At 47.9% G+C, this 26,425-nt stretch overlaps 1 protein-coding gene across 17 annotated transcripts in view; it reads left to right on the plus strand.

The window, feature by feature from the left end:
- Positions 1-5,871: 5,871 nt before the first annotated feature.
- fam184ab (family with sequence similarity 184 member Ab) overlaps positions 5,872-26,425 on the plus strand; it is a 316,427-nt gene continuing 295,873 nt past the window's right edge. For 16 of the 17 annotated variants that reach the window (XR_011940729.1, XR_011940730.1, XR_011940731.1 and 13 more), the window contains exon 1: positions 5,872-6,333. Coding sequence is in view for 11 of the 17 variants with exons in the window: in XM_072499372.1 (XP_072355473.1) it covers positions 6,199-6,333 (135 nt within the window). In the remaining 6 variants the exon portion in view is untranslated. The remainder of the gene's footprint in view (positions 6,334-26,425) is intronic. The other variant, XM_072499375.1, reaches the window with a different exon arrangement.

Here is a 26,425-nt window from a genome sequence, read left to right on the forward strand (position 1 = left end):
CCCCTCCCCCCATTCAACAACCCCCTCCCCCATTCATCAACCTCCTTCCCCCACCATTCATCCACCTCCCTCCCCCCATTCATCAACCCCTCCCCTCATTCATCATCTATTCTCTCCCCCCATTCATCAACCCCCTTCCCCCCATTCATCATCCCCCTCCCACCCATTCATCAACCCCCCCGTTCCCTCCCATTCATCAACCCCTCCCCTCCCTATTCATCAATTCCCTCCCCCCATTCATCAACCCCCCTCCCCCCATTCAACAACCCGCTCCCCATTCATCAACTCCCCTCCCCCCAATCATCATCCCCCTCCCCATTCATCAACCCCCATCCCCATTCATCAACCCCCATCCATTAACACCCCCTCCCCTCCATTCATCAAATCCCACCCCCCATTCATCAACCCCCTCCCCCATTCATCAACCCCCCTCCCCCCATTCAACAACCCCCCTCCCCCCCCATTCATCAACCCCCCTCCCCCCCATTCATCAACCCCCCTCCCCCCATTCATCAACCCCCCTCCCCCCCATTCATCATCCCCCTGATGAACCATCAATTACCACGAGGCGAGAATGGTGAAACAATCGTGGCTTTATTGTACAAGGTGTTGTGCCTCCTGCAGCTGGAACCAAAATGGGAGCAGCGCAGGAGAGCATACGCCGCCTGCTGGTAGAGCCAGCAGACTGGGATTTACTGTGGTACCTGTAATACAGTGGCAGTACCATAATACATGCAATGGTGTTACCAGTGGTGTTTACCACATTCACCCCCTGTTTGAAAAAGAGTCCGGCGGGGGTGAAGAAAAACATTACAGATTGAGTCGGGGGCTCTGACCCTCCGCTGCGATCGCCTCAGTCCTGGTGGTGGTGTGGGCGCCGATGTGGTCACCTGCGACTCCGGGAGCGTGTTGTCCTCTTCTTCGTCACCCCTTAGTGGATCCAGTGAGGGTACGGATCCTGCTGAGATGGGGGCTGCAGTGAGGTTCGCTGGTGGGAGGGTGTGTGGCGCAGGGTGAATGAGGCAATCGGGGGGGGGGGGAGGAGCAGTACCAGGTCGGGGGTTTTGGGTGGGGACCCAGCGGGGGCCAGGTCCCGGTGGGAGACTGTGTCCTGTCGCCCGTCGGGGTGTGCTACGTAGGCATACTGCGGGTTTGCAGGGAGGAGGTGGACTTTCTCAACCAAGGGATCCGATTTATGGCTCCGCACATGCTTCCGGAGGAGGACGGGTCCAGGAACTGTCAGCCATGTTGGGAGCGATACCCCGGAGGCGGAGGGAAGGCAAACACAAGTTCATGAGGGGTCTCATAAGTAGCGGTGCATTGGAGCGACTGGATGGAGTGGTGCGCGTTGGGAGGACCTCCTGTCAGCGGGAGACCGGGAGATTTCTAGACCGAAGGGCCACCAGGACGGCCTTCTAGACCGTCCAGTTCTCCCTCTCCACCTGCCCGTTTCCCCGGGGGTTGTAGCTGGTCGTCCTGCTCGAGGCATTGCCCTTGCTGAGCAGGAACTGACGCAGCTCATCACTCATGAAGGATCCCCGATTGTTGTGGATGTAGGTGGGGAAACCGAACAGAGTGAAGATGCTGTGTCGGGCTTTGATGACTGTGGCAGAAGTCAGTCGGGGCATGGGATGGCGAAAGGGAACCGGGAGTACTCATCAATTACGTTGAGGAAGTACATGTTGCGGTCGGTGGAGGGGAGGGGCCCTTTGAAGTCCATGCTGAGGCGCTCAAAGGGGAGGGAGGCCTTCACCAGGTGCGCTCTATCTAGCCGGTAGAAGTGCGGCTTGCACTCTGCGCAGACTTGGCAGTCTCTGGTTACGGTCCTGACCTCCTCAATGGAGGAGGGCAGGTTGCGGGCCTTGACAAAATGGAAGAACCAGATGACCCCCGTCATTGTGGAGAGCCCAGAGTCAGTCCACTTGTGCACTGGCACATGTACCGCGGGATAGGGCATCAGGGGGCTCATTGAGCTTCCCTGGGCGATACAAGATCTCATACTTATAGGTGGAGAGCTCGATCCTCCACCTCAAGATCTTGTCATTTTTGATCTTGCCCCACTGTGTATTGTTAAACATGAAGGCAACCGACAGTTGGTCAGTGAGGAGGGTGAATCTCCTGCCGGCCAGGTAATGCCGCCAATGTCGCACAGCTTCCACAATGGCTTTGGCCTCCTTTTCGACAGAGGAGTGCCGAATGTCGGAGGCATGGAGGGTGCGGGAAAAGAAAGCCATGGATCTGCTTGCCTGGTTGAGGGTGGCGGCCAGAGCTACGTCTGATGCATCGCTCTCCACCTGAAAGGGGAGGGTCTCGTCGACTGCGTGCATCGTGGCCTTGGCGATGTCGGCCTTGATGTGGTTGAAGGCCTGGCGGGCCTCAGCCGTCAGGGGAAAACTGTGGACTTGATGAGTGGGCAGGCCTTGTCCGCATAATTAGGGACCCACTGGACATAGTAGGAAAAGAATCCCAGGCATTGTTTCAGGGCCTTGGGGCAGTGGGGGAGAGGGATTTCCAGGAGGGGGCGCATGCGGTCGGGGTCGGGCCCGAGGACTCCATTTTCCACTACATAGCCAAGGATGGCTAAATGGTTGGTGCGGAACACGCATTTCTCCTTATTGTAGGTGAGGTTAAGGAGTTTGGCGGCATGGAGGAATTTTTGGAGGTTTGCGTCGTGGTCCTGCTGATCGTGGCCGCAGATGGTAACATTATCGAGGTACGGGAACGTGGCCCGCAGCCCGTACTGGTCAACCATTCGGTCCATCTCTCACTGGAAGACCGAGACCCCATTGGTGATGCCAAAGGGAACTCTAAGGAAATGATAGAGGCGGCCATCTGCTTCAAATGCAGTGTATTGGCTGTGTAGCCATCTGGGATGGCCACATCCCGATTACAAAATAGACACCCGCAAAGAATGCAGGGAAAGTTGGACAATGCTAAGAAACAAGCAGGTGCAAGCTCTGTCTGTTGATTAAAACCTTAAACGCTAAGACAGGACAGAAACTACCAAACGATCTACATACTAATGAGCCATCTCCGGGGACAAAAGAGAAACATTTAGATACACAATATTAGGACAGACACCCTGGTGCCAGAAGAAGCTAAGACAAAGCAGACTGACAGTCACCAGGACACGCCCAGCGATCAGGGAACCACTCCTCTATTGGAGGAAAATCGATACAACTGATTGAGAAAGACCCAATTAGTTGAGGCCATGTTCAAAGCCCAGCCAAAAGAGCGCGAAGCCCTTTTCAGTATAAGAGGTATCACTCAAAGGAGAATCTTCCTCCTTTGGCTTTGGCTCTCACCGAAGAGAGAGACCTGCCTGGCAGCTGCATCAGACCAAGTAAGTCCCAAGTAAACGCACGTTACGAGATAGACGCTCCTAGTTGCTACCCTGTAAACAGCTCAACCCAGCAGCCTCAGAACCGAGCAACGGCCATTGTTCCTCTGACTGAGTGGGCGCCCGAAGCTAAGTATAGGCTTTAGTAATAGTGGTAGTTTAGTTTGTAGAGTTTATGCATGAGTAGATTTGACTGTGTGTAAATAAATGAGCATTGCTTTTGAACTTACTAACTGGTGTATCGAGTCATTGATCAGTATTCGGTTCTGAACCTTGTGGCGGTGTCGAAAGATACCTGGCGACTCTTGAGCAAAGGTGATTAAATAGAGCCAAATTAAGAACCAACCAAAAGTTAGCAACAGCTGTCCTTCGGGCGGATGGGGAGCTGGTGGTAGGCGGACTTCAAGTCTACTGTGGAGAAGACTCGATGCTGCGCAATCTGATTGACCATGTCAGATATGCGTGGGAGGGGGCACGCATCGAGCTGCGTGTACCGGTTGATGGTCTGACTGTACTCAATGACCATCCTGTGCTTCTCCCCAGTCTTCACTACTACTACTTGAGCTCTCCAGCGGCTGTTACTGGCCTCAATGATCCCCTCCGCAGAAGCCGTTGGACCTCCGTCTTGATAAAGGTCCTGTCCTGCGCATTGTACCGTCTGTTTCTAGTGGCAACGGGCTTGCAGTCTGGGGTGAGGTTAGCAAACAGTGAAGGTGGATCGACCTCAAGCATCGTGAGGCCGCAGATGGTGAGGGGGGGGAGGGGGGGGCAGGGGTCCGCCGAATTTCAGAGTAAGGCTTTGGAGGTGGCATTGAAAGTCAAGACCTAGTAACAGGGCAGCGCAGAGATGGGAAAGAACGTAAAGCCTGAAGTTGCTGAACTCTATGCCCTGAACGGGCCCTGAAACAGGACCCCCGGATTTGCATGGAATGGGATCCGGAGGTCAGGGAGCATTTCTGGGTGACGGGGAGTACCGGGAGGGAGCAGCGCCTTACCGTAGCAGGGTGGATGAAACTCTCTGTGCTAACCGGAGTCAAAGAGGCAGGTTGTCTCGTGCCCGTTGATCTTTACCGTCGTCGTAGTGGTCGCGAGGTTGCGGGGCCGAGACTGATCCAGGGTGATGGAGGCGAGCTGCGGAAGATGTTGGGAGGTTCCGGGCTGATCAGCGGTGGCGGAGGTATCACCGGGCAGCGAACGGCCCGAAGTGCAGGGGTCCTGAGGCGCGGACCAAAATGGCGCCAAAGATGGTGGCGCCCACGAGGCGCACATGGTGGGCGGCGTCAAAGATGGCAGCGGCCACGGGCCACACGTGGGTTGTGGAGGAAAAGCTGGCGGCGCCCACGGAGGGCGGCATCAAAGATGGCAGCACCCACGGGCCGCGCGTGGGTTGTGGTCGAGAAGATGGTGGCGCCCCTGGATCACACGTGGGGGGTGTAGCAATGCCGGGCCTGGAAACAGCGGCAACCGACCGGGCCTGGCAAACAGAAACAAAGTGGTCCTTCTTCCCGCACCCGTTGCAGGTCGCGCTCCGCGCCGGGCAGCACTGCCTGGGATGTTTGCTCTGGCCACAAAAATAATATTTGGGCCCTCCGGAGTTGGCTGGCTACCACGCGGCGCAGGCTTGCGGTGTACTCGAGTCGGCAGCTGGTGGGGCCGATGCCCACGAGGGTGCTGCGCGGGTCGGAGATGTTGGCCTCAATCTTGCACTTCCAGGGAATTGGCAAGCTGCACAGTCTCTGCAAGATTGAGTGTACCCCCTTCCAAAAGCCGCTGGCGAATGTACGTAGACTTAATGCCCGTGACATAAGCGTCTCTGATTAGTAGTTCGGTGTGTTGGACTGCCGAGAATCTGTAGAGCCCACAAGAAATCGTCCAGAGTTTCCTCCGGGAGTTGCTGTCTCGTGGCCAGGAGGTGCTTGGCGTACACGTGATTCACCGACTTAATGTAGTGTCCCTTAAGTAGCGTCATCGCTTCTGCGTAGGTGGGCGCATCCCGGATGAGGGGAAACTTTGATGGCTCACCTGTGAGTAGAGGACTTGGAGCTTCTGTGGGTCCGAGAGTTCTTCAGTGGCTGCTCTGTGGGAGCCTCCAAAGCAGGCTAGCCAGTGCTCGAAGGCGTTGGCTGCGTGAGGGCTCAGCTCCAGGCGATCAGGCTTGATTAGGAAGTCCATCTTTTAAAATCTTGCGTAATAAATTGATCTACCGTCAATTACCACGAGACGAGAATGGTGAAACAATCGAGGCTTTATTGCACAAGATGTTGTGCCTCCTGCAGCTGGAACCAGAATGGGAGCAGCACAGGAGAGAATACACTTTTATACGCCGCTGGCTGGGATTTACTATGGTCCCTGTAATAGTGGCAGTACCGTAATACATGCAATGTGTTACCAGTGGTGTTTACCACACCCCCTCCCCCCATTCATCAACCCCCTCCCTCTTTCATCAACCCCCCTCCCCCCCATTCAGCCGGGGTGATAGCGGAAGTGACGCGAGTATAAACGGTGGGTGGCTCCATGGCAACAGCGTGAGCGTGTGTGGGGCGGGGAGGGGGAAACATCAACAACGGCGGTGGGAGAGACCGGCACCGAGCTGTCAGCCTCAGGGCGACCATGGCGCTGACGTGCAGCCGTTGGAGGCTGTGAACCATGGCCGGCCGTCACTGGATGCCGTCCCCGGGAGCTCCGGCTCCGAGTCTGCAGCCGTGCCGGGCCGCAGAGCTCCCGTTGCCCGGTTAGTCTCTGCTGCCTTCAGCGGCGGCCCCAGCCCCCGGGCCGCTGGCTACCTCCCCGCTGTCGTGGGCTGATTCATTCCTGGCTGATCGGTGGGTGGTGGGGCCGCTCGGCGTGGAAAGTGGAAGATGGCGACCGGTGTCAGCCGGCAGCCACATCACAGCGGCACCGCCGGAAAACTGGGCTCCACAGCCGGGGGGGCTGCCGAGTACAACCAGGAGCTGCACCTGAAAATGAGCAAGAAGATTGCGCAGCTGACCAAGGTGAGTGAGTGTGAGTGCGGCGGGGGGTGGACCGCTACATTGCCCCAAAACATCACTGACTCCTCAGCAGCATTCAGCAACGCAGGCTGCTCCCACAACATAGCTTCATGCATTCATTCATGTGATTTCTTCAACTTGGCAAGGTCCCTATTAAACTCTTCCCCCCGCCCTCCCCCATGACATTTTCACCGTAACGACCTGACAGTAAAACAACATATTTTACTTGCAAAATACGGTCGCGTTTTGCGCTGTTTTTGGAGAAGAGGGCATAATTGGGGCCGGTTACTGCCCCCCTAGACTTCTCGTTCACATGGGCAGCAATCGCCTCTTTATGTTATTGGTTTGGCGACATTAACTTTTGACAAGATATTTCATCGACGTTGTTTTTGTGACCAGTCGTCAGAATGAAATGGAAAACTCCTCCGTTTCTGTTTCGGATTGGATTTCTGTAGAATAACTTTCAAAAGTAGATGTTCACTTTTGTGATGATTCGTTTGTGCTGGTTAATGGGAAAGCTCTGAAGTTCTTCCTGAATTTTAATTCATCCAATTCTAATCTCACGTTTAACGCAGTTGGCAAAGTTCATATTTTAAGCGTTGGTTGTCACTTTCGACTGTTCTATATTTTCTTGTATCAATCAGTGAAAAAAATGATGAGTTGAACAGTGCCTGAAACTATTTTACATTACTTGTACTTTTGATTTAGTTTTCAAAAAATATCATAATCAAAATTGAATTTAAATGATCTTTCACCAAGGTTTGATCTGTAAACTGAATTGCTATAGCATCTTCATTGTTGATTTAAACTAACAAAATAATTATAAAAGCAAATTACCGTGGATGCTGAAATCTGAAGCAAAAGCAGAAAATACTGGTAATCTCAGCAGATCTGACAGCATCTGTAGAGAGAAAGGAGCTAACGTTTCGAGATTGGATGACTTTGGTGAATAATGATAGGTTGATTGCTTTTATGGTCTATTGATCTTTTGCTATCAGTGTTATACAGTAACATTTATTGTGAGGTACCTTTAGTTTTGTCATAAAATACTGGGGGGGGGGGGGGGTCTGAACTACTAGGTTAACCAAGTTTTAATCTGCAATTTGGCAGAACTGTATTGGTGTTAACTCACAAAACCTTATTTTTCTGAGAGAACAGTACATGAAAAATATTTTTTATTTTTCGATTTAATTTTAAAATTATTTTAATTGAAGAATGTGAAGTTCCTGAAATGGAAAGATCAGCTTTAAAATGTTTTTTTGGTCTAGACAAAATAAATGTTTGAATGTTCCAAGTGGTTTTATAACAGATTCTGTGTAAGTAAAATCTGTGAAAAAACTAAAAATCACTGAAGCTGGTTATGACTATTAGATTTGATGTGGAGATGCCGCCGTTGGACTGGGGTGAGCACAGTAAGAGGTCTTACACCAGGTTAAAGTCCAACAGGTTTGTTTCGATGTCACTAGCTTTCGGAGCGCTGCTCCTTCCTCAGGTAAATGAAGAGGTATGTTCCAGAAACATATTATAATATATATATATATATATATATATATATATATATATATATATATATATATATATATATATTATATATTATATATATTATATATATATATATATATATATATATTATATATATATATATATATAATATATATATATATATATATATACACACACAGACAGATTCAAAGATGCCAGACAATGCTTGGAATACAAGCATTAGCAGGTGATTAAATCTTTACAGATCCAGAGATGGGGTAACCCCAGGTTAAAGAGGTGTGAATTGTGTCAAGCCAGGACAGTTGGTAGGATTTCGCAGGCCAGATGGTGGGGGATGAATGTAATGCGACATGAATCCCAGGTCCTGGTTGAGGCTTTGGCTATAAGGTTCTGCTCGGCGATTCTGTGTTGTCGCGCGTCCTGAAGGCCGCCTTGGAGAACGCTTACCCGGAGATTAGAGGCTGAATGCCCTTGACTGCTGAAATGTTCCCCGACTGGAAGGGAACATTCCTGCCTGGTGATTTTCGCGCGATGTCCGTTCATTCGTTGTCGCAGCGTCTGCATGGTCCCGCCAATGTACCATGCTTCGGGACATCCTTTCCTGCAGCGTACGAGGTAGACAACGTTGGCCGAGTCGCACGAGTATGTACCGCGTCTGTAAAGATTTAATCACCTGCTAATGCTCGCATTCCAAGCATTGTCTGGCATCTTTGAATCTGTCTAAATATATGTTTCTGGAACATACCTCTTCATTCACCTGAGGAAGGAGCAGCGCTCCGAAAGCTAGTGACATCAAAACAAACCTGTTGGACTTTAACATGGTGTTGTAAGACTTCTTACTGTATTAGATTTGAATGAGTGTTCCTGACTGCTTCAGGTTACTGCTTTACAACCTCCAAGTGACTTATGCCAGTCCGGATGAAACGATCAGTCGAACACCTCGTTACTTTAACATGTTTATTTCTCGGCCGGGGCTAAAACCACTGTATCTCTTGAGAGTTACACCAGCAAGCCAAAGTCAATACATCTAACAGCAGTTCTCATACAGTTTTTAGCTCATTTCTGAGGGCCACTCCCTCACATTCCTATCTGTGCTCTCAGCTCAATTATAATTCAGCCCCCCTCAATTATAATTATCTTTAAGCCTAGTGCACCCATCCCCAAGGCCGTTACTGCAATTTGTCTGGTTCAAAAACAAGTGATACATTTTGCTACCAGAAGCCTGACTTGACATTTCTTCACACAAAGCTTAACCTATCAACAAAATGCTAGATAATAAAAAACCCAGACGGGCAAATTGCTTGGCCATCAAACCATTGTGTGGACAGTGGAAAACCAGTGACACGGCTGTCAGATGACAACCTGGCTTGTGATCTGAAAAACCTGGAAGTACTTTATTCACCCAAAAAGATAGGACGGGTAAGGCTGGGATTCAACGATGCGAGGAGGCCATTTCTTGCCCTGCCACAAAAGTCACCTTGGGTAGAGAGGTTGGGCTTATTCATTTTACCAGCACAATTCTTCACGACAGGGGCTCAACCAAATTCAACTGTAAAACCAGAAACTTGTTGTTGGTTGGGGTGAAATCATCACGAGAAACGTCAAGACTTTGTTTTTCTTCAGTGACTGAAGAGGCCTGCAATGTTTCAAATACCATCTTGAGGACTGATTACAAATTACCTTTTTGACACTTTTTGGATTTACTTGGTGCAAGCAACATCATCAGAAGTTATCTGGTGTGAATGAGGAGTGGGTTTTGTTGCATTTACATTTTCGGGTGTTGTGTTCCTTTCTTTTGATTTAAATCTACAAGCGAGCCTGTTTTGGTGTATGTTCTTAAAAGTCACAGCATGTAAGGATTCAAACTCTCTCAAATGCATCCTGTTGTGGTCAGCCAACAGGTGAAAAAAGGCAAAGAATGATCCCACAATTCACTGTCCGTAACAGATGACAAAGGGTGGGGGCTTTCCAACTACCATGCATGCACACGTGCATATATTGGATTGGATTTGTTTATTGTCACGTGTACCGAGGTACAGTGAAAAGTATTTTTCTGCGAGCAGCTCAACAGATTATTAAGTACATGGGAAGAAAAGGGAAGAAAAGAAAATACATAATAGGGCGACACAAGGTATACAATGTAACTACATTAGCACCGGCATTGGATGAAGCATATAGGGTGTAGTGTTAATGAGGTCAGTCCATAAGAGGGTCATTTAGGAGTCTGGTAACAGCGGAGAAGAAGCTGTTTTTGAGTCTGTTCGTGCGTGTTCTCAGACTTCTGTATCTCCTGCCCGATGGAAGAAGTTGGAAGAGTGAGTAAGCCGGGTGGGAGGGGTCTTTGATTATGCTGCCTGCTTTCCCCAGGAGGTGTAAATGGAGTCTGTGGATGGGAGGCAGGTTCGTGTGATGGACTGGGAGGTGTTCATGACTCTGAAGTTTCTTGTGGTCCTGGGCTGAGCAGTTGCCATACCAGGCTGTGATGCAGCCAGATATGGTGCTTTCGATGGTGCATCTGTAAAAGTTGGTAAGGGTCAATGTGGACATGCCGAATTTCCTTAGTTTCCCGAGGAAGTATCGGCGCTATTGTGCTTTCTTGGTTGTAGCGTCGACGTGGGTGGACCAGGACAGAGATGTTTGGAGTTGTGCACCCCTAGGAATTTGAAACTGCTAACCATTTCCACCGAGATGCTGACAGGGGTGTGTACAGTACTTTGCTTCCTGAAGTCAATGACCAGCTCTTTAGTTTTGCTGGCCTTGAGGGAGAGATTGTTGTTGCTGCACCACTCCACTAGGTTCTCTATCTCCCTCCTGTATTCTGACTCGTCGTTTTTCGAGATCCGGCCCACTACGGTCGTATTATCAGCAAACTTGTAGATGGAGTTGGAACCAAGTTTTGCCACCCAGTCGTGTGTGTACAGGGAGTAGAGTAGGGGGCTAAGTACGCAGCCTTGCGGGGCCACTGTATTGAGGACTATTGTGGAGGAGGTGTTGTTGTTCATTCTTACTGATTGTGGTCTGTTGGTCAGAAAATCGAGGATCCAGTTGCAGAGTGGGGAGCCAAGTCCTAGGCTTTGGAGCTTTGATATGAGCTTGGCTGGGATTATGGTGTTGAAGGCAGAGCTGTAGTCAATAAATAGGAGTCTGATGTAGGTTTCCTTGTTGTCGAGATGCTCTAGGGATGAGTGTAGGGCCAGGGAAATGGCCTGTGCTATGGACCGGTTGTGACTGTATGCGAATTGCAGTGGATCAAGGTGTTCTGGGAGTATGGAGGTGATGCGCTTCATGATCAACCTCTCGAAGCACTTCATTCGGTAGTCATTGAGGCACATTGCCTGGTTCTTCTTTGGCAATGGTATAATGGTGGGCTTCTTGAAGCAGGTGGGGACCTCGGAGTGGAGTAGGGACAGGTTAAAGATATCCGCGAATACCTCTGCCAGCTGGTCCGCGCAGGCTCTGAGTGCACGACCAGGGATCCCGTCCGGGCCCTTCGCTTTCCGAGGGTTCACTTTTAGGAAGGCCGATCTGACTTCGGAAGCTGTGATGGTGGGTATCGGTGAGTTATGGGCTGCAGGGCCACTTGACAGCGCACTGTTGGTTACCTGCTCGAACAGAGCATAGAATGCATTGAGTTTATCGGGGCGGCGCTGCTGCCGGAGATACTGCTCGGCTTCGCTTTGTAGCCCGTTATGTTGTTTAGTCCTTGCCACCATCGCCGAGAGTCTGTTTGTGACTCTAGCTTGGTTTGATATTCTCCCTTGGCACATGTTTGGAGAATACAACTGTTTGCAAATGGGAGGATGTTTGTGCATTTGTGCTTGGAATGTTTCATTGATACGTGCAGCCACTCACTAATTTAAACATATTTAACCAACCTCCAGTTCTAAAAGATTGAGAGTATCTCCCTTAGAAAATATTTTACAAACTGCTGCGTAGCCTATTTTATTTTATAGCCTTTAAGCGTAAATCTTAATTTTTATTTATGTCTTATTTGATCTGCCAAGTTAATAATTGTGAATTTAACAGTTGAGGAGCTAATCTGTTTGGTCATCATTGATAATGAAATTTCCAAGAGATAAATTGGACAAAATGAGAATATACTCGTAGCAGGGAGCAAGTTGTTATTTTTACAAGTGATGTGAATTTTCCTTGAGGCAATATGTCAAATATCATATCGATACAAGTAAATATGGTTTGTGTAATACCCAGCTATAGTTTTATGATCTTTCATCATTATCAAATTTTTGGTGCGAATTGTTTTGATCTATTTTGTTACTAGTTAAATGTCTGCCATTTTCTTTGGTTTGTTACGATTCCTGTAAAAGCTGATTTTTAATAATAGATTATTTTCCCAGCAATTAAAGGAGCAGACGTCACGTTTTAAGACTTTTACTGTAACAAACAACCAAAAATCAATCTTGATTAAATATTATTTAACAGGCAACTATTACACCAAATTCAAATTGAGTAAACATAGAAAATGGGAGCAGGATAAGGCCATTCAGCCATTTGAGCCTGCTCCGCCATTCATTAAGATCATGGATAATCATTCAATTCAACCGTCTGATCCCTTTGCCCCAAGTGCTATAATCTGCTTCTTGAAAATATGCAATGTTTTGGCTTCAACTACTTGCTGTGAAGCAAATTTCACAGGCTGGCCACTCTGGATGAAGACATTTCCCCTCATCTCTGTCCTAAATGGTCTACCCCCATCCTCAGACTGTGACCCCTGGTACTGGGCACATCTACCATCGGGAACATCCTTGCGCCTACAATGTCTAGTCTTGTTAGAATTTTATAGGTTTCTATTGGATCCCCCCTCATTCCTCTGAACTCCAGCAAACACAATCCTATCCAACTCAATCTCTCCTTGTACATCAGTCCCGCCATTCCAGAAATCAGGCTGGTAAACCTTTGCTGCACTCCCTTTAGAGCAAAAACATCTTTCCTCAGATAGGGAGACCAAAAATGCACATAATATTCCAGATGTGGTCTCACCAAGGTCCTATATAATTGCAGCAAGACATACCTGCTCCTATACTCGAATCCTCTTGCTTTGAAGGCCAGTGTCATGAGACAGTAGCTTTAAGAAATGGGTGTTTATAAATGGGTGTGTTCATAAGTATCTGTAGTGAGAGTACCTTTAAGAAATGGGTGTTTATTACTGCAGTGATGTCAGAGTGGGTGGAGCTGGGCGGTCTGTCAGCTTTTTACTTTTGTTTTAGGCTGTTTGCTGCAGGGTGTGTTTTAGTTTCGTTTTCAGAGCTGGATAGCTGCAGTCACAGCCAGAAGGTGTATGAATCTCTCTCTGTAATCTATGTAAATCGATCCTTGTGATTTAAAACTAATAGTAGTGATTTTAACCTGATGTGCTTCTGGTAAAAGGTGTTTTAAGTCTTATGGATGTTAAAAGGAAAGCTGAAAGGATTACTTAGTATTGCATTCTTTGGGGGTTGTATTTGAATTAATGGTTGCTGAGATGTTCACTATGTTTTAAAAAGGTTAACTTGAGTTCATAGAATAAACATTGTTTTGCTTTAAAAAATACTTTTCCATTTCTGATGTACCACACCTGTAGAGTGGGCTGTGTGCTCCCCATACCACAATCTATTAAAAGTTGTGGGTCAGGTGAACTCCATAGTACACTTTGGAATTCTCTAAACCCTGGCCTATAACAGCCAGCATAACATTTGCCTTCTTTACTGCCTGCTGCACCTGCATGCTTTACTTCAGCAACTGGTGTACAGGGACATCCAGGTCTGGTTGCACGTTCCCCTCTCATAATTTACGGCCATTCAGATAATCTGCCTTCCTGTTTTTGCTACCAAAGTGGATAACTTCACATTTATCCAAATTATACTGCATCTGCCATTCATTTTCCCACTCACAACTTGTCCAAATCACATTGAAGGATTTCTGCATCAGAGAATCATAGAATCTACAGTGCAGAAGGAGGCCATTCGGCCCATTGAGTCTGCACCACCCTAGGAAAGAGCACCCTATTCCATCCTATCCACGTAACCCCATCTAACCTTTTTGGACACTCCGGGTAATTTAGCATGGTCAATCCACCTAACCTTACCATCCTTTTCACAGCTGACCCTCCCACCCAGCTTGGTGTCATCTGCAAATCGAGATATTACTTTGAGTTCCCTCATCAAAATCATTAATATATATGACGAATTCTGGGGTCCCAGCACCGATCCGTAAATTACCACATTAGTCAATGCCTGTCATTTGAAAAAAGACCCATTTATTCCCACTCTTTGTTTCCCAGTTGCGATGGGCGGTACGGTAGCACAGTGATTAGCACTTTTGCTTCACAGTGCCAGGGTTCCAGGTTCGATTGGGTCACTGTCTGTGTGGTGCAGGGTGCTCTGGTTTCCTCCCACAAATACGAAACAACGTGCTTGTTAGGTGAATTGGATATTCTGAATACTCCCTCTGTGTACCCGAACATGCGCGGTAGTGTGGCGACTAGGGGATTTTCACAGTAACTTCATTGCAGTGATAATGTAGGCCTACCCGTGACACTGATAAAGATTATTCGTATCCATCTCAATGCACTACCCCATATCCCACGTGCTTTAATTTTACATGCTAATCTTTTTTGTGCAACTTTGTCGAAAGCCTTCTGGAAGTCCAAAGAAACCACATCCACTGGCTTCCTCTCATCAATCTTCTAGTTACGTCCTCAAAGAATTCCAATCAATTTGGCAAATTAAGTTCATGCTGATCCTGTCCAATCCTACCACTGTTTTCTAAATGCTCTACTATAAAATCTTTGATAATTGTTGCGTGAAAATATTCACAAGTAAACCTTAACGTGAGCAACAGAAGCAATTTATTGTTGCAGAGCTCTGGGAGAAAGGTCCTAAACCCCTCGGTCTTGCCGGCACACTTTCTCACTGAGCTGTGGCTTAAACTGGGTTAATATACTCTTTCAAAAGCAGAATTAGTTTGCATTCTCATTTACATAGAGCCAATCAATTCTCTTAGTATCGCAGTTCATTCCATATATAGTTATCAATTCTTTACACAGTATGTTACATTTGTCCAATCAATATGTTGCGTGCGTGATTACATAAGGTCATAAGATTATGAATTGCCGTTCATAAGCTGCCAGTCCTGGATGTGGATTTAGATGCCCCCTTTCCTCTTGCAGCTGTTTTGACAGCTTCGAATAACAGCTTCTGCAGTCTGTGGAGCACTGGTCATCACTGACCCATTGTTTTTGGAGGGTACATCTGTTAGAGGCACTCTTAGTCCAAAGTTCACTGTCTCAGCATAAAATTTACACCAACAATAGTGGATTCCAGAATTTTCCCCACTACCGGGTACATCAGGCTTCCTGGTCTATAATTCCCTGTTTTCACTCTACCTCCCTTTTTAAATAGTGGGGTTACATTAGTTACTCTCCAATCTGTAGAAACTGTTCCAGAGTCTTCAGAATCTTGGAAGATGACCAGCAATGCATCCACTATTTCTTGGGTGACTTCCTTAAGTACTCTGGGGTGTAGATTATCAGGTGCTGGGTTTTATCAACCTTCAATCCCATTAATTTCCCCAACACCATTTCTCAACTAATTCTGATCTCCTTCAGTTCCTCCCCCTCTCTGAACCCTGCATTCCCCAACATTTCTGGTATCTTATTTGTATCTTCATTTGTGAAGACAGAACCAAAGTATGCATTTAGTTGGCCAGAGATTTCTTGTTCCTCATGTGAAATTCCCCTGTTTCTGACTGTGTAAGGGACCTATCAATCTGTTCCTCTTCCTATACTTGTAGAAACTTTTACAGTCAGTTTTTATGTTCCTCAAAAGCTTGCTCTTGTACTTTAAATTTATTTTTAAAAAGGGGAAAATAGAGTGCTCAATTCATTTTTTCAAATTAAGGGGCAATTTAGCATGGCCAGTCCACCTACTCTGCACATCTTTGGGTTGTGGGGGCGAACCCATGCAAACACGGTGTTACTAACTTTTGGTTGGCTCTTAAATCGTAATTTGCTCTGTTTGTTTAACCTTTGCTCTAGAGTCGCCAGGTATCTTTATGATACTGCCACGAGGTTCAAGTTCAAGTAATGATCAATAACTCAACACACCAATTAGTAAGATTCAAATCAAAGCACATTTATCATACACAGTAAATCACTACTCATGCATAAACTCTACTTTCTAGGCTATTCCTATCACTAAAAGGCCTATACTTAGCTTCGGACTGGCCCACCAGGTCAGGGAAACAAATGGCCTTTCGTTCAGGTCCTGAGTCTGCAGGATTCAAAAGCTGGTATGGGCTGGTAGCTAGGAGTGCCTATCTCGTAGCGAGTATTGACTTGAGACTTACTTGGCTGGCGGCAGCAAGGCAGGTCACTGTCAAGGGTTGATTCAAGTTGCTGAGTGAACCTGCCAACGAAGGACGATTTGAACTTGGGGGCTTTACTTTATAGTCCCCAGGGGCTTCCCGCCCTTCGGGGCGGACCCCGTACCTGCTTCCAAGTGATTGGACTACTTTCCGATCACTTGGATCGATTTCTCCAATGCTGGAGCAGCTCCCTGATCGCTGGGCGGTCCCTAAGTGTCCGTTGGCCTTCCTTTGTCTTGGCTCCTGCTGGCGCCGAGGAGTCTGGCTTGGCTTTGTTTACCTTAACTGTTGCCATTGTGCCTTGGAATTGCTTATTGCTATGTAGATGGCTGCTGGTTTCAGTGCTGTCTGGTTCCTTACAGGTTTCAATACACATGATTTCTGTATGCGCTAGTCTTTGCCTGTGTTGGCTGAATTTCCCTTCAGCCTTTGCGGTTCTCCATTTTAAGTCGGGAAGTGGCCAACTCAGGTGGCTACAACAGGGAGAATGAGCAAACTCCACAAGGACAGTGACCCAGAGCCGGGATCGAACCTGGAACCTCGGCGCTGTGAGTTCGCAGTGCTATATTTTCCCCTTCTTAATCAATTCCTCTTTGCCAAATTCTAAACTGCTCCCAATTCTCAGGAAGAAATTAGATATAGTATATAGCTCTTGGAGTTAAAGGGATCAAGGGAAATGGGGGGGAAGGCAGGATCAGGGTATTGAACTTGATGATCAGCCGTGATCATAATGAATGGCAGAGCAGGCTCGAAGGGCCAAATGGCCTCCTCCTGCTTCTGTTTTCTAGGTTTCTCAAGTCTGTTGTTTTTGTTGGTCAATTTGCGTGCATTTTCCTTGGATCTAACCTTGTAAACCATGGTTTGGCCTGTTTTACTTTTGCACCAGGCAGGAAGAAACAATTGTTGCAGTTCACCCATGCGCTCCTTGAATGTTTGCCATTGCCTATACACTGTCATCCCTTTAAGTAGCATTTCCCAATCTATCATAACCAACTTGAGCCTCAGTTCACTGTAGTTTTCTTTATTTAAATTTTTTTTTTTTTTTTAAGAGTACCCAATTCATTTTTCCAATTAGCGTGGCCAATCCACCTAGTGTGCACATCTTTGGGTTGTGGGGGCGATACCCCCGTGTTTGCGTGGGTTATGTGCAAACTCCACACGGACAGTGACCCAGAGCCGGGATCGAACCTGGGGCCTCGGCGCCGTGAGGCAGCAGGGCTAACCCACTGTGCCACCGTACTGCCCTTAGTTTTCTTTATTAAGATTCAGGGCCCTAGTCTCCGAATCAACTACGTCACTCTGCATTTTGCTGAAAAATTCTATGATGTCATTCATTCCCAAAGGTTCTCGTGCAACTAATTGCCAATGATTTCTTATTATACAATACCCAGCCTAGGATGGCCTGTTCCCTCAATTTATTGGTAAAAAAAAAAACATGCATCTGCACGGGGAGGGAGAGGGGGGAGGGAGAGTGGGGAGGGAGGGGGGGGGAGGAGTCCGAGGTCCTGCACTGTTCCGGCACCTCCCCTGCGGGAGTCACTGGCATGGACCCCATCATCACCTCCTTCCTCGGGGTGCTCGAAGGACCACTGACTACTCCTTGGGACAGGGGTGCAAGCAGAGCTAACCCCTGAGGCTCCCCCGCTCTGGCTCTAGCACTGGTTGGGAATGCGTGGGGAGGGCACCAGATGGGCCTGCCCCATCTCCAGCACGTCCTGCAAGACGAGATGCGTGACTAGCGCGGGCCAGAATGGAGTGTGAAAAAATGAAATGAAAAATGAAAATCGCTTATTGTCACAAGTAGGCTTCAAATGAAGTTACTGTGAAAAGCCCCTAGTCGCCACATTCCGGCACCTGTTCAGGGAGGCTGTTACGGGAATTGAACCGTGTAGCTGGCCTGCCTTGGTCTGCTTTCAAAGCCAACGATTTAGCCCTGTGCTAAACAGCCTCAGTGTGGGGGTGAGGGTGGTGTTTCGAGGTGGGGTGGGGTGGGGGGTTTGACATGCGTGTCACGGGGAGCTGCAACTCACTTCCTTGCCCACGGCTGAACTCCACGCTGGCGACCTCCCTTTCCTCCGGGCTGCCGACCAGTCCTGAAGTTCATTTAAATTATTTTTGACTAAAAATTGCTAAACCTTATTAATTATTTTACAGTTGCTTCAAAATAAAGGCTTACTTTAATTCCTGGAATGAAAGCTATAATTTAAAAAGGTATTTAGTCTTCAAATGTAATGACTACCTGAAGGTGATATTTAACTTGAAAATAATGTTTAGTCACAACATTATGTTTGCTTTTTATGCAACGAGTGTAGACTTGATTAAATGGAGCAGCAATAATGAGGATCATGCAGGATACTGTTTTGATTGTGTTTTATCTGCAGAAAAATGCTAGCGCAGATTTGTATTAAACAGGCACTGTCTTTGAAATTTCAGACACCCTTTTAACAACACATTTTTCATTAAATATGTGAAAATATTATAAAGTTCAGTGCTTTTTTTCATCAGCTGTTTTCATGAGGTTAATATTATAGTGGGAGGCAAGGTAGCACAGTGGTATTAGCACCATTGCTTCACTGTTAGGGACCCGGGTTCGTCATAAGAAATAAGCGAGGATGTATGCCATTCAGTCCATCAAGCCTGCTTCGTCATTTGATAAGATTATCGCTGATAAGATTGTGGCCTTAACTCCACTTTTCTGTCTGTTCCCCGTAACCCTTAACCTCCTTGTTAATAAAATATAACTCCTCCTTCAATGTATTTAATAATCCAGCCTCCTCTGGTCTCTGGAAGAGGATTCCAAAAACTAACAAACCTCTGAAAGACAAAGTTTCTCTTTACCTCCATCTTAAATGGGAGACCCTTTATTTTTAGCCCCCTAGTTTTAGATTCCTCTATGAGGAGAAATATCCTTCCAGCCCCTACCTTGTCAAGCTCCTGCAGAATTTTATACGTTACAATAAGATCACCCATCATTCTTCCAAACTTCAATAAGGATAGTCTCAACCTGCTCAACCTTTTCTCAGAAGACAACCCCTTCATCTGAGGAATCTGCCTAGTGAACCTCCTCTGAACTGCTTCCTTAGACCCTTAAGCAACTATACTCCTTAAGTAAGGAGAACAAAATTGTACACAGTACTTTACAGTCTCACCGATGCCCTGTCCAGCTGGAGTATAACTTCCCTACTTTTCTGCTTCATCTCCATGCAATAAAAGCCAACATTCCATTAGACCTCCTATTTACTTGCTGTCCTTGTATGCTAATTTTTCAGATTCATGTGGCAGAATATACTGCACTCTGTACTGGAACACTCTCTCCATTTAAATGATATTCTACTTTCCTATTCTTTATTCCAAAATGGACCACCTCATTTTTTACCACATTATACTCCATCTGCCAAATGTTTGTTCACTCAATTAATCTATCTATATCCCTTTTCAGGCTTGTTATAACCTGCCTGCTTACCATTGGCTGGGGACTAATGGCAATCCCACAATCCTGTGGGAGTATGAGCTTCCCCAATGAGGGGGGCGGAGAAACCATTAGTAAACTCCAAGTATAAATAAAGCTGGCCAGTTTGGAACCAGCAGGAAGGAGTGTGCAGCAAGGGAAGTTGCTGCTGCTGTTATATATTATATATATGTGTTATAACCTGCCTACTTACGATTGGCTGGGGACTAATCCCACAATCCTATGGGAGTATGAACTTCCCCAATGAGGGGGGCGGAGAAACTCCTAGTATAAATAAGCTGGCCAGTTCAGGAACCAAGAGGAAGGAGAAGGTAGCAAGGGAAGTTACTGCTACTGTTATGTATATATTGTTATAGTAAATAAACGTTATTATTTTGTATCCTTAAAACTTGTGCTGGATTCTTCGTGGCCCTTACAAAAATATGTTATTGTAAATAAATGTTATTACTTTGTATCCTTAAAACACGTGCTGGATTCTTCGAGGCCCTCACAAAACTGGCGCCGAGGGTTAAAGTGAATAGCTGTCTACACTGCTGAAGCCTCCTCCCTGGATTTTTGTTGGATACAGGTTGGAAGTTGTTTTCTATTATACCATGCCTCTGCACGGACGTTTGGATGTTTTTGATGCTGCGCTGGAAAGCTGGAACCAGTACGCACAACGGATGCGTTACTAATTCCGGGCAAACAATATCACGTAAAACGAGCGGCAGGTGGTCATATTGCTCACCGCCTGCGGCCCGCATACGTTTGGGGTGATTAGGAGCCTTACGTACCCAGCTGCGCCGGACACCAAAACGTTTGATGAACTTGTGAATATAGTGGGGCAACATTTTAACCCAACCCCGTCCACGATAGTCCAGCGTTACCGGTTTAATACCGCTGAGAGGACCCCTGGAGAATCCCTTGCCGATTTTCTATCCAAGCTACGCAGGATTGCGGAGTTCTGTGACTATGGTGAGACCTTGTCAGAAATGTTACGCGACCGTTTGGTTTGCGGTATTAACAATGCGGCCACCCAGAGAAAGTTGTTAGCTGAGCCAACATTGACTTTTCAACAGGCCATTCAAATAGTATTGTCCCGCGAGAGCGCAGAACGAGGAGTGCAGGAGCTACAGGGAGTGGAAGTGCATGCCTTGGGTCCGAAAACGTCCCCCCGCACTCCTGTGGTACCTTGGGCGAGGCGACGTCTGGACCAAAGCCAGTGGCCGTCGGACATTCCTCCCCAAAGGGAGCTTCTCCAGAACCAATGGATGAGGAGCCATGTCCGTGTCAGACTTGTAGGTGCCGACCCCGTCGCGGATGCCGGTCCTAGGGGCGCCAGAGGCGCCGTCGTTCTGACCGAAACTGGGACCAGCCCAGGGGTCGTACCTTCCATGTGGATGAACCTGCAGCGACTACTCCCGAGGACGTGGAGACGGAGGACGACTGCCTGCAGCTGCATTGTGTGGCAGCTCCCCGTGTGGCCCCCATTAAGGTGACAGTACGGGTCAATGGTCACCCGCTTGAGATGGAGTTGGACACTGGCGCAGCGGTCTCCGTGATCGACCAGAGGACATTCGACCGCATCAAGCAGGGTATACAGACCCTTACATTAACCGACTCACAGGCCAGGTTAGCCACCTACACGGGGGAAACCACTGGACATTGCAGGAACTACAATGACCCCTGTTGTTTATGGAAGCCAGGAGGAGCGTTTCCCACTCGTCGTGGTGCGCGGCCATGGGCCCAGCCTGTTGGGTCGGGACTGGTTGCGCCATTTGCGGATGCAATGGCAGCACATCCTCCAAACAGTTTCTGAAGGGTTGACTGAGGTGCTAGGACGATACCCAGATGTATTCCAGCCTGGTTTGGGGAAAATAAAAGGGGCCGTAGCCCGTATCCAAGTTGAACCAGGAGCCACACCGCGCTATTTCCGGGCCCGCCCGGTGCCTTACGCCTTGCTCGAGAAGGTAGAAGGGGAGCTCACTCGTTTGGAGAGTTTGGGTATTATCAGGCCCGTCCGTTTTGCTGACTGGGCAGCAGCAATTGTACCTGTAATGAAGCCAGATGCCACAGTTCGCTTGTGTGGCGACTATAAACTTACAGTGAATACGGCTTCCCGACTCGACCGATATCCAATGCCTCGCATAGAGGATCTCTACGCGAAGCTTGCAGGTGGACTCTCGTTCACAAAATTAGATATGAGTCATGCCTACCTGCAGTTGGAGCTGGACCCTGCCTCCCGACTATATGTAACGATTAATGCACACCGGGGCCTGTATGAATATACACGGTTGCCCTTTTGGAGTATCCTCTGCCTGCGCTATTTTTCAAAGTGTTATGGAGGGCGTTTTGAGAGGTTAACGTGTTGCTGTCTACTTAGATGACGTTTTGATTACAGCGACGTCGGAGCAGGAACATTTGGAAAATCTGGAGGCTGTCCTTAGACGCTTTTCGGAGGCTGGAGTCCGTTTACGTCGCACAAAGTGCGTATTCCAGGCTAAGGAAGTAGTCTACCTCGGTTATCGGGTGGACCGCGAAGGATTGCACCCCGTCGCAGAGAAGGTGCGTGCGATTCAACAGGCCCCCACCCCGACTGACACTTCGCATTTTCGGTCTCGTAAACTATTACGGGAAGTTCCTCCCCAATCTGGCAACTACGCTGGCCCCGTTGCACCTTCTGCGAAAGAAAAATCACACCTGGGTTTGGGGTCAGCCGCAAGAAACCGCTTTCCGGCGGGTAAAGCAACAATTGTCGTCATCTGGGTTACTAACCCACTATGATCCTGGAAAGCCTTTGCTCGTCACATGTGATGCATCCCCGTATGGTATTGGGTCATCCTGTCCCACAAGATGGAGAACTGGGCCGAGTGACCGCTAGCTTTCGCCTCCCGCACATTGACTGCAGCAGAGAAAAAGTACGCGCAGATCGAGAAGGAGGGCCTGGCAGTGGTTTTTGCGGTGAAACGCTTCCACCAGTACGTGTATGGCCGCCATTTCACTATTGTGACTGATCATAAGCCTCTGCTGGGACTTTTCAGAGAGGATAAGCCACTACCGCCTATTGCTTCCGCACGGATCCAGCGCTGGGCTTTGTTGCTTGCTGCATACGAGTATTCTCTGGAGCACAAACCAGGAACGCAGATAGCAAATGCCGACGCACTGAGCCGATTGCCTTTATCGACCGGCCCCATGTCGACCCCCACGACCGGTGAGGTGGTTGCAACCCAGGAGCTGATACCAACAGACTTGCACAATGGGCATCCAGGTGTGACCAAAATGAAAATGTTGGCCCGGAGTTATGTCTGGTGGCCAGGCCTTGACACCGACATTGAGAAGGTGGCCCAAAACTGCTCCATTTGCCAGGAGCATCAGAAGCTTCTGCCGGCCATGCCCCTACATCACTGGGAATGGCCAGGGCGGCCTTGGACACGCTTGCATGCAGATTGCGCAGGCCCTTTTCAAGGATCCATGTTCCTTTTTATTAATTGACGCCCAGTCTAAATGGCTAGAGGTGCATAAGATGCAGGGGACAACGTCCTGCGCAACAATTGAAAAGATGCGTTTGTCTTTTAGTACGCATGGCCTCCCCGAGGTGCTGGTCACGGATAACGGCACTCCATTCACGAATGAGGAGTTTGCGAGGTTCATGAAGATGAACGGCATACGCCATATCCGCACTGCCCCTTACCACCCGCCTTCAAATGGGTTGGCAGAGCGCGCAGTGCAGACATTCAAAAGAGGGCTAAAGAAGCAGTCTTCCAGATCAATGGACACGAGACTGGCTCGCTTTTTGTTTACGTATAGGACCACCCCCAATGCGGTAACTGGGGTAGCTCCCGCAGAACTCCAAATGGGCCGGAGACTTCGCACCCGCCTCAGTATGGTTTTCCCGGACATTGGCGCAAAAGTATGCCGCACACCAGAACGGCAGGGACAGGGATTTTCTCGGCATCGGCCGATTTGGCAGTTTGCGCCCGGTGACCCAGTGTTCGTTCGGAATTTTGCTGGTGGTGCCCAGTGGGTTCCTGGCGTAATCTTTCGCCAAACGGGCCCTATATCTTACCAGGTGCAAGCCCAGGGTCGTCTCCAGCGCAAACATGTAGACCACGTTCGGTCCAGAAGACTATCCCCTCAAAAGATTCCCCGCCCCCGGAGCTCATTTCTACTGCCGCAGAGACCAGGGAAGGTAGTCCTCACAATCTTCCACTGGTGCCTCACTCGAAGCCTGCGCAGGTCGTTGCAGAACCGAGCGGAGATAGAGACGCTGACATGACGGAGGCAGCAGACTCTGACTCCGAGATGGAGACACCGGACGCATCAGAGGGGGAATCCTTGGGTCCACGGGCCGTGGATGTACAACCGTTGCGCCGTTCATCACGGAAGCACCGGTCTCCGTCTCGTTACACGCCGCCTGATCCAGCACCGTGTGCAAATGGTGTCCGGCCTGCGGCAAAACGAGTCCGATGCCCTCCTTCGCCAGGGTCTTCGGTGGATTCCTTGGAATTTGGGGGGGATGTTATAACCTGCCTGCTTACCATTGGCTGGGGACTAATGACAATCCCACAATCCTGTGGGAGTATGAGCTTCCCCAATGAGGGGGGGGGGGGGGGGGGGGGGGGGAGAAACCATTAGTAAACTCCAAATATAAATAAAGCTGGCCAGTTTGGAACCAGCAGGAAGGAGTGTGCAGAAGGGAAGTTGCTGCTGCTGTTATATATTATATATATGTTATTGTAAATAAATGATATTACTTTGTATCCTTAAAACTCGTGCTGGATTCTTCGTTGCCCTCACAAAAAGGCTCTTTATATTCTCCTCACAGCTTGCTTTCACAACTATTATCTGCAAATTTAGCTATGGTATAGACTTTCCCTTCATTCAACTTAATGAAAATCAGTCTTTTAAGCTCAATCACTTTTGTGTAATACTGTGTACTGGTGATTCATATGTTCAAAGGAAACTGGATTTGGACTGAATTTGTAGTTAAAATGTGGTGATAATTGATTTAACAGCTGTCACTGCTGTCATTAAATAAAGTCTTGTTTAAAGGTGTGTTAACAATTTTTGAACCAGCATCAAGTTTTCAGGAATAAGAGGTTTTAATTATAGAAAACAGTCATGAAAAGTGATTGCAATTCGAGGATGGAAGTAGTATTGGTTGTGTAAGTGATTGGTTGTAAAAATGATTCTTCATTAAAATTATGCCTTTTTAATCTGACTCAGCTACTCAGTACATATCCCATTTGAACATGCAATTAACCAGATACAAATATTTTATACATTGAGATCTATTTTTCTAGGATTACCTTGAGGTATTCCAACCTGGCATTTATTCTGTAATTGCAGGGTTGTCTTGGGTGACATTGGGTGCCTTACTATATCTTTCCTTCAAAATACTTTTATTTGCATACTGACTATTTCCAAACTAATAGATAAACAAGATACAGCTCCATTCTTAGACCCTTAGAACCATATAACCATAGATTTCGTACAGTGTAGAAGGAAGCCATTCGTCCCATCGAGACTGGACTGACCCTCTGAAAGAATACCCTACCTAGGCCCACTCCCCCACCCTACCCTGTAACTAGACATAACCAGAATATCCTTGTACACCCGGGGCAATTTAACATGGCCAATCTACCTAACCTGTATATCTTTGGACTGTGGGAGGAAACCGGAATCCCAAGCAGACACTGGAAGAAAGTGCAAACTCCACACAAATAGTCACCCAAGGTTGGTTGATTGATTTATTGTCATACGTACTGAAGTACAGTGAAAAGTATTTTTCAGCGGCCAAAGGAACGTACACAGCGCGTACAAAGTGGACAAAAAGAATAATCAACAAAGTACATCGACAAATAAGTAATTGGTTACAGTGCAGAACAAGCGCCAAACAAAGCAAATGAGCAAGAGTAGCAGAGGGCGTGAATAGTGTCTTACAGGGAACAGATCAGTCCGAGGGAGAGTCGTTGAGGAATCAAGTAGCTGCGGCGAAGAAGCTGTTCCTCTGTCTAGGTGTGCGGGTCTTCAGACTTCTGTATCCTGATGGAAAGGTCTTGAAGATGGCAAAGTCTGGGTGTGAGGTGTCTCTGACAATGCTGCCTGCCTTCCTGAGGCAGCGGGAGGTGTAGACCGAATCAATGGGAAAGTAACAAGGTTGTGTGATGCATTGGGCTGAGTTCACCACACTCTGCAGTTTCTTGCGATCTTGGGCCAAGCAGTTGCCACAACAAACTGTGATGCAGCCGGGTAGGATGCTCTCCATGGCACATCTGTAGAGGTGTGTGAGAGTCGATGCTTACAGGTCGAATTTCCTTGGCTTCCGTAGGAAGTAGAGACGTTGTTGGGCTTTCTAGATTGTCGACCATCTGCACTTCGGAACCATTGATGTCGACAGGGGCGTACGTCGTACTACGCTTCCTGAAGTTGCTGATCTGTATCTTGGTTTTGCTGACATTTTAGAGAGAGGTTGTTTTCGGTACACCATGCAACCGAGTGATCTATCTCCCTTCTGTAGTCTGACTCGCCGTTGTCTGAGATACGACCCACTACAGTCGTATCGTCTGTAAACTTATAGATCGAATTGGAGTTAAATCTTGCGTGTGTGTGTGTGTGTGTATAGGGAGTACAGTAGAGGACTGTGCACACATCCTTGTGAGGCCCTGGTGTTGAGGACTACTGTGGAGGAGGTGCTGTTACCTATCCTGACAGATTGCAGTCTGTTGGTGAGGAAGTCAAGGATCCAGCTGCACAGTGAGAGGTCAAATCCAAGATTGCAGA

Source organism: Scyliorhinus torazame, chromosome 4 (assembly GCF_047496885.1).
Source record: "Scyliorhinus torazame isolate Kashiwa2021f chromosome 4, sScyTor2.1, whole genome shotgun sequence".
Lineage (NCBI taxonomy): Eukaryota > Metazoa > Chordata > Chondrichthyes > Carcharhiniformes > Scyliorhinidae > Scyliorhinus > Scyliorhinus torazame.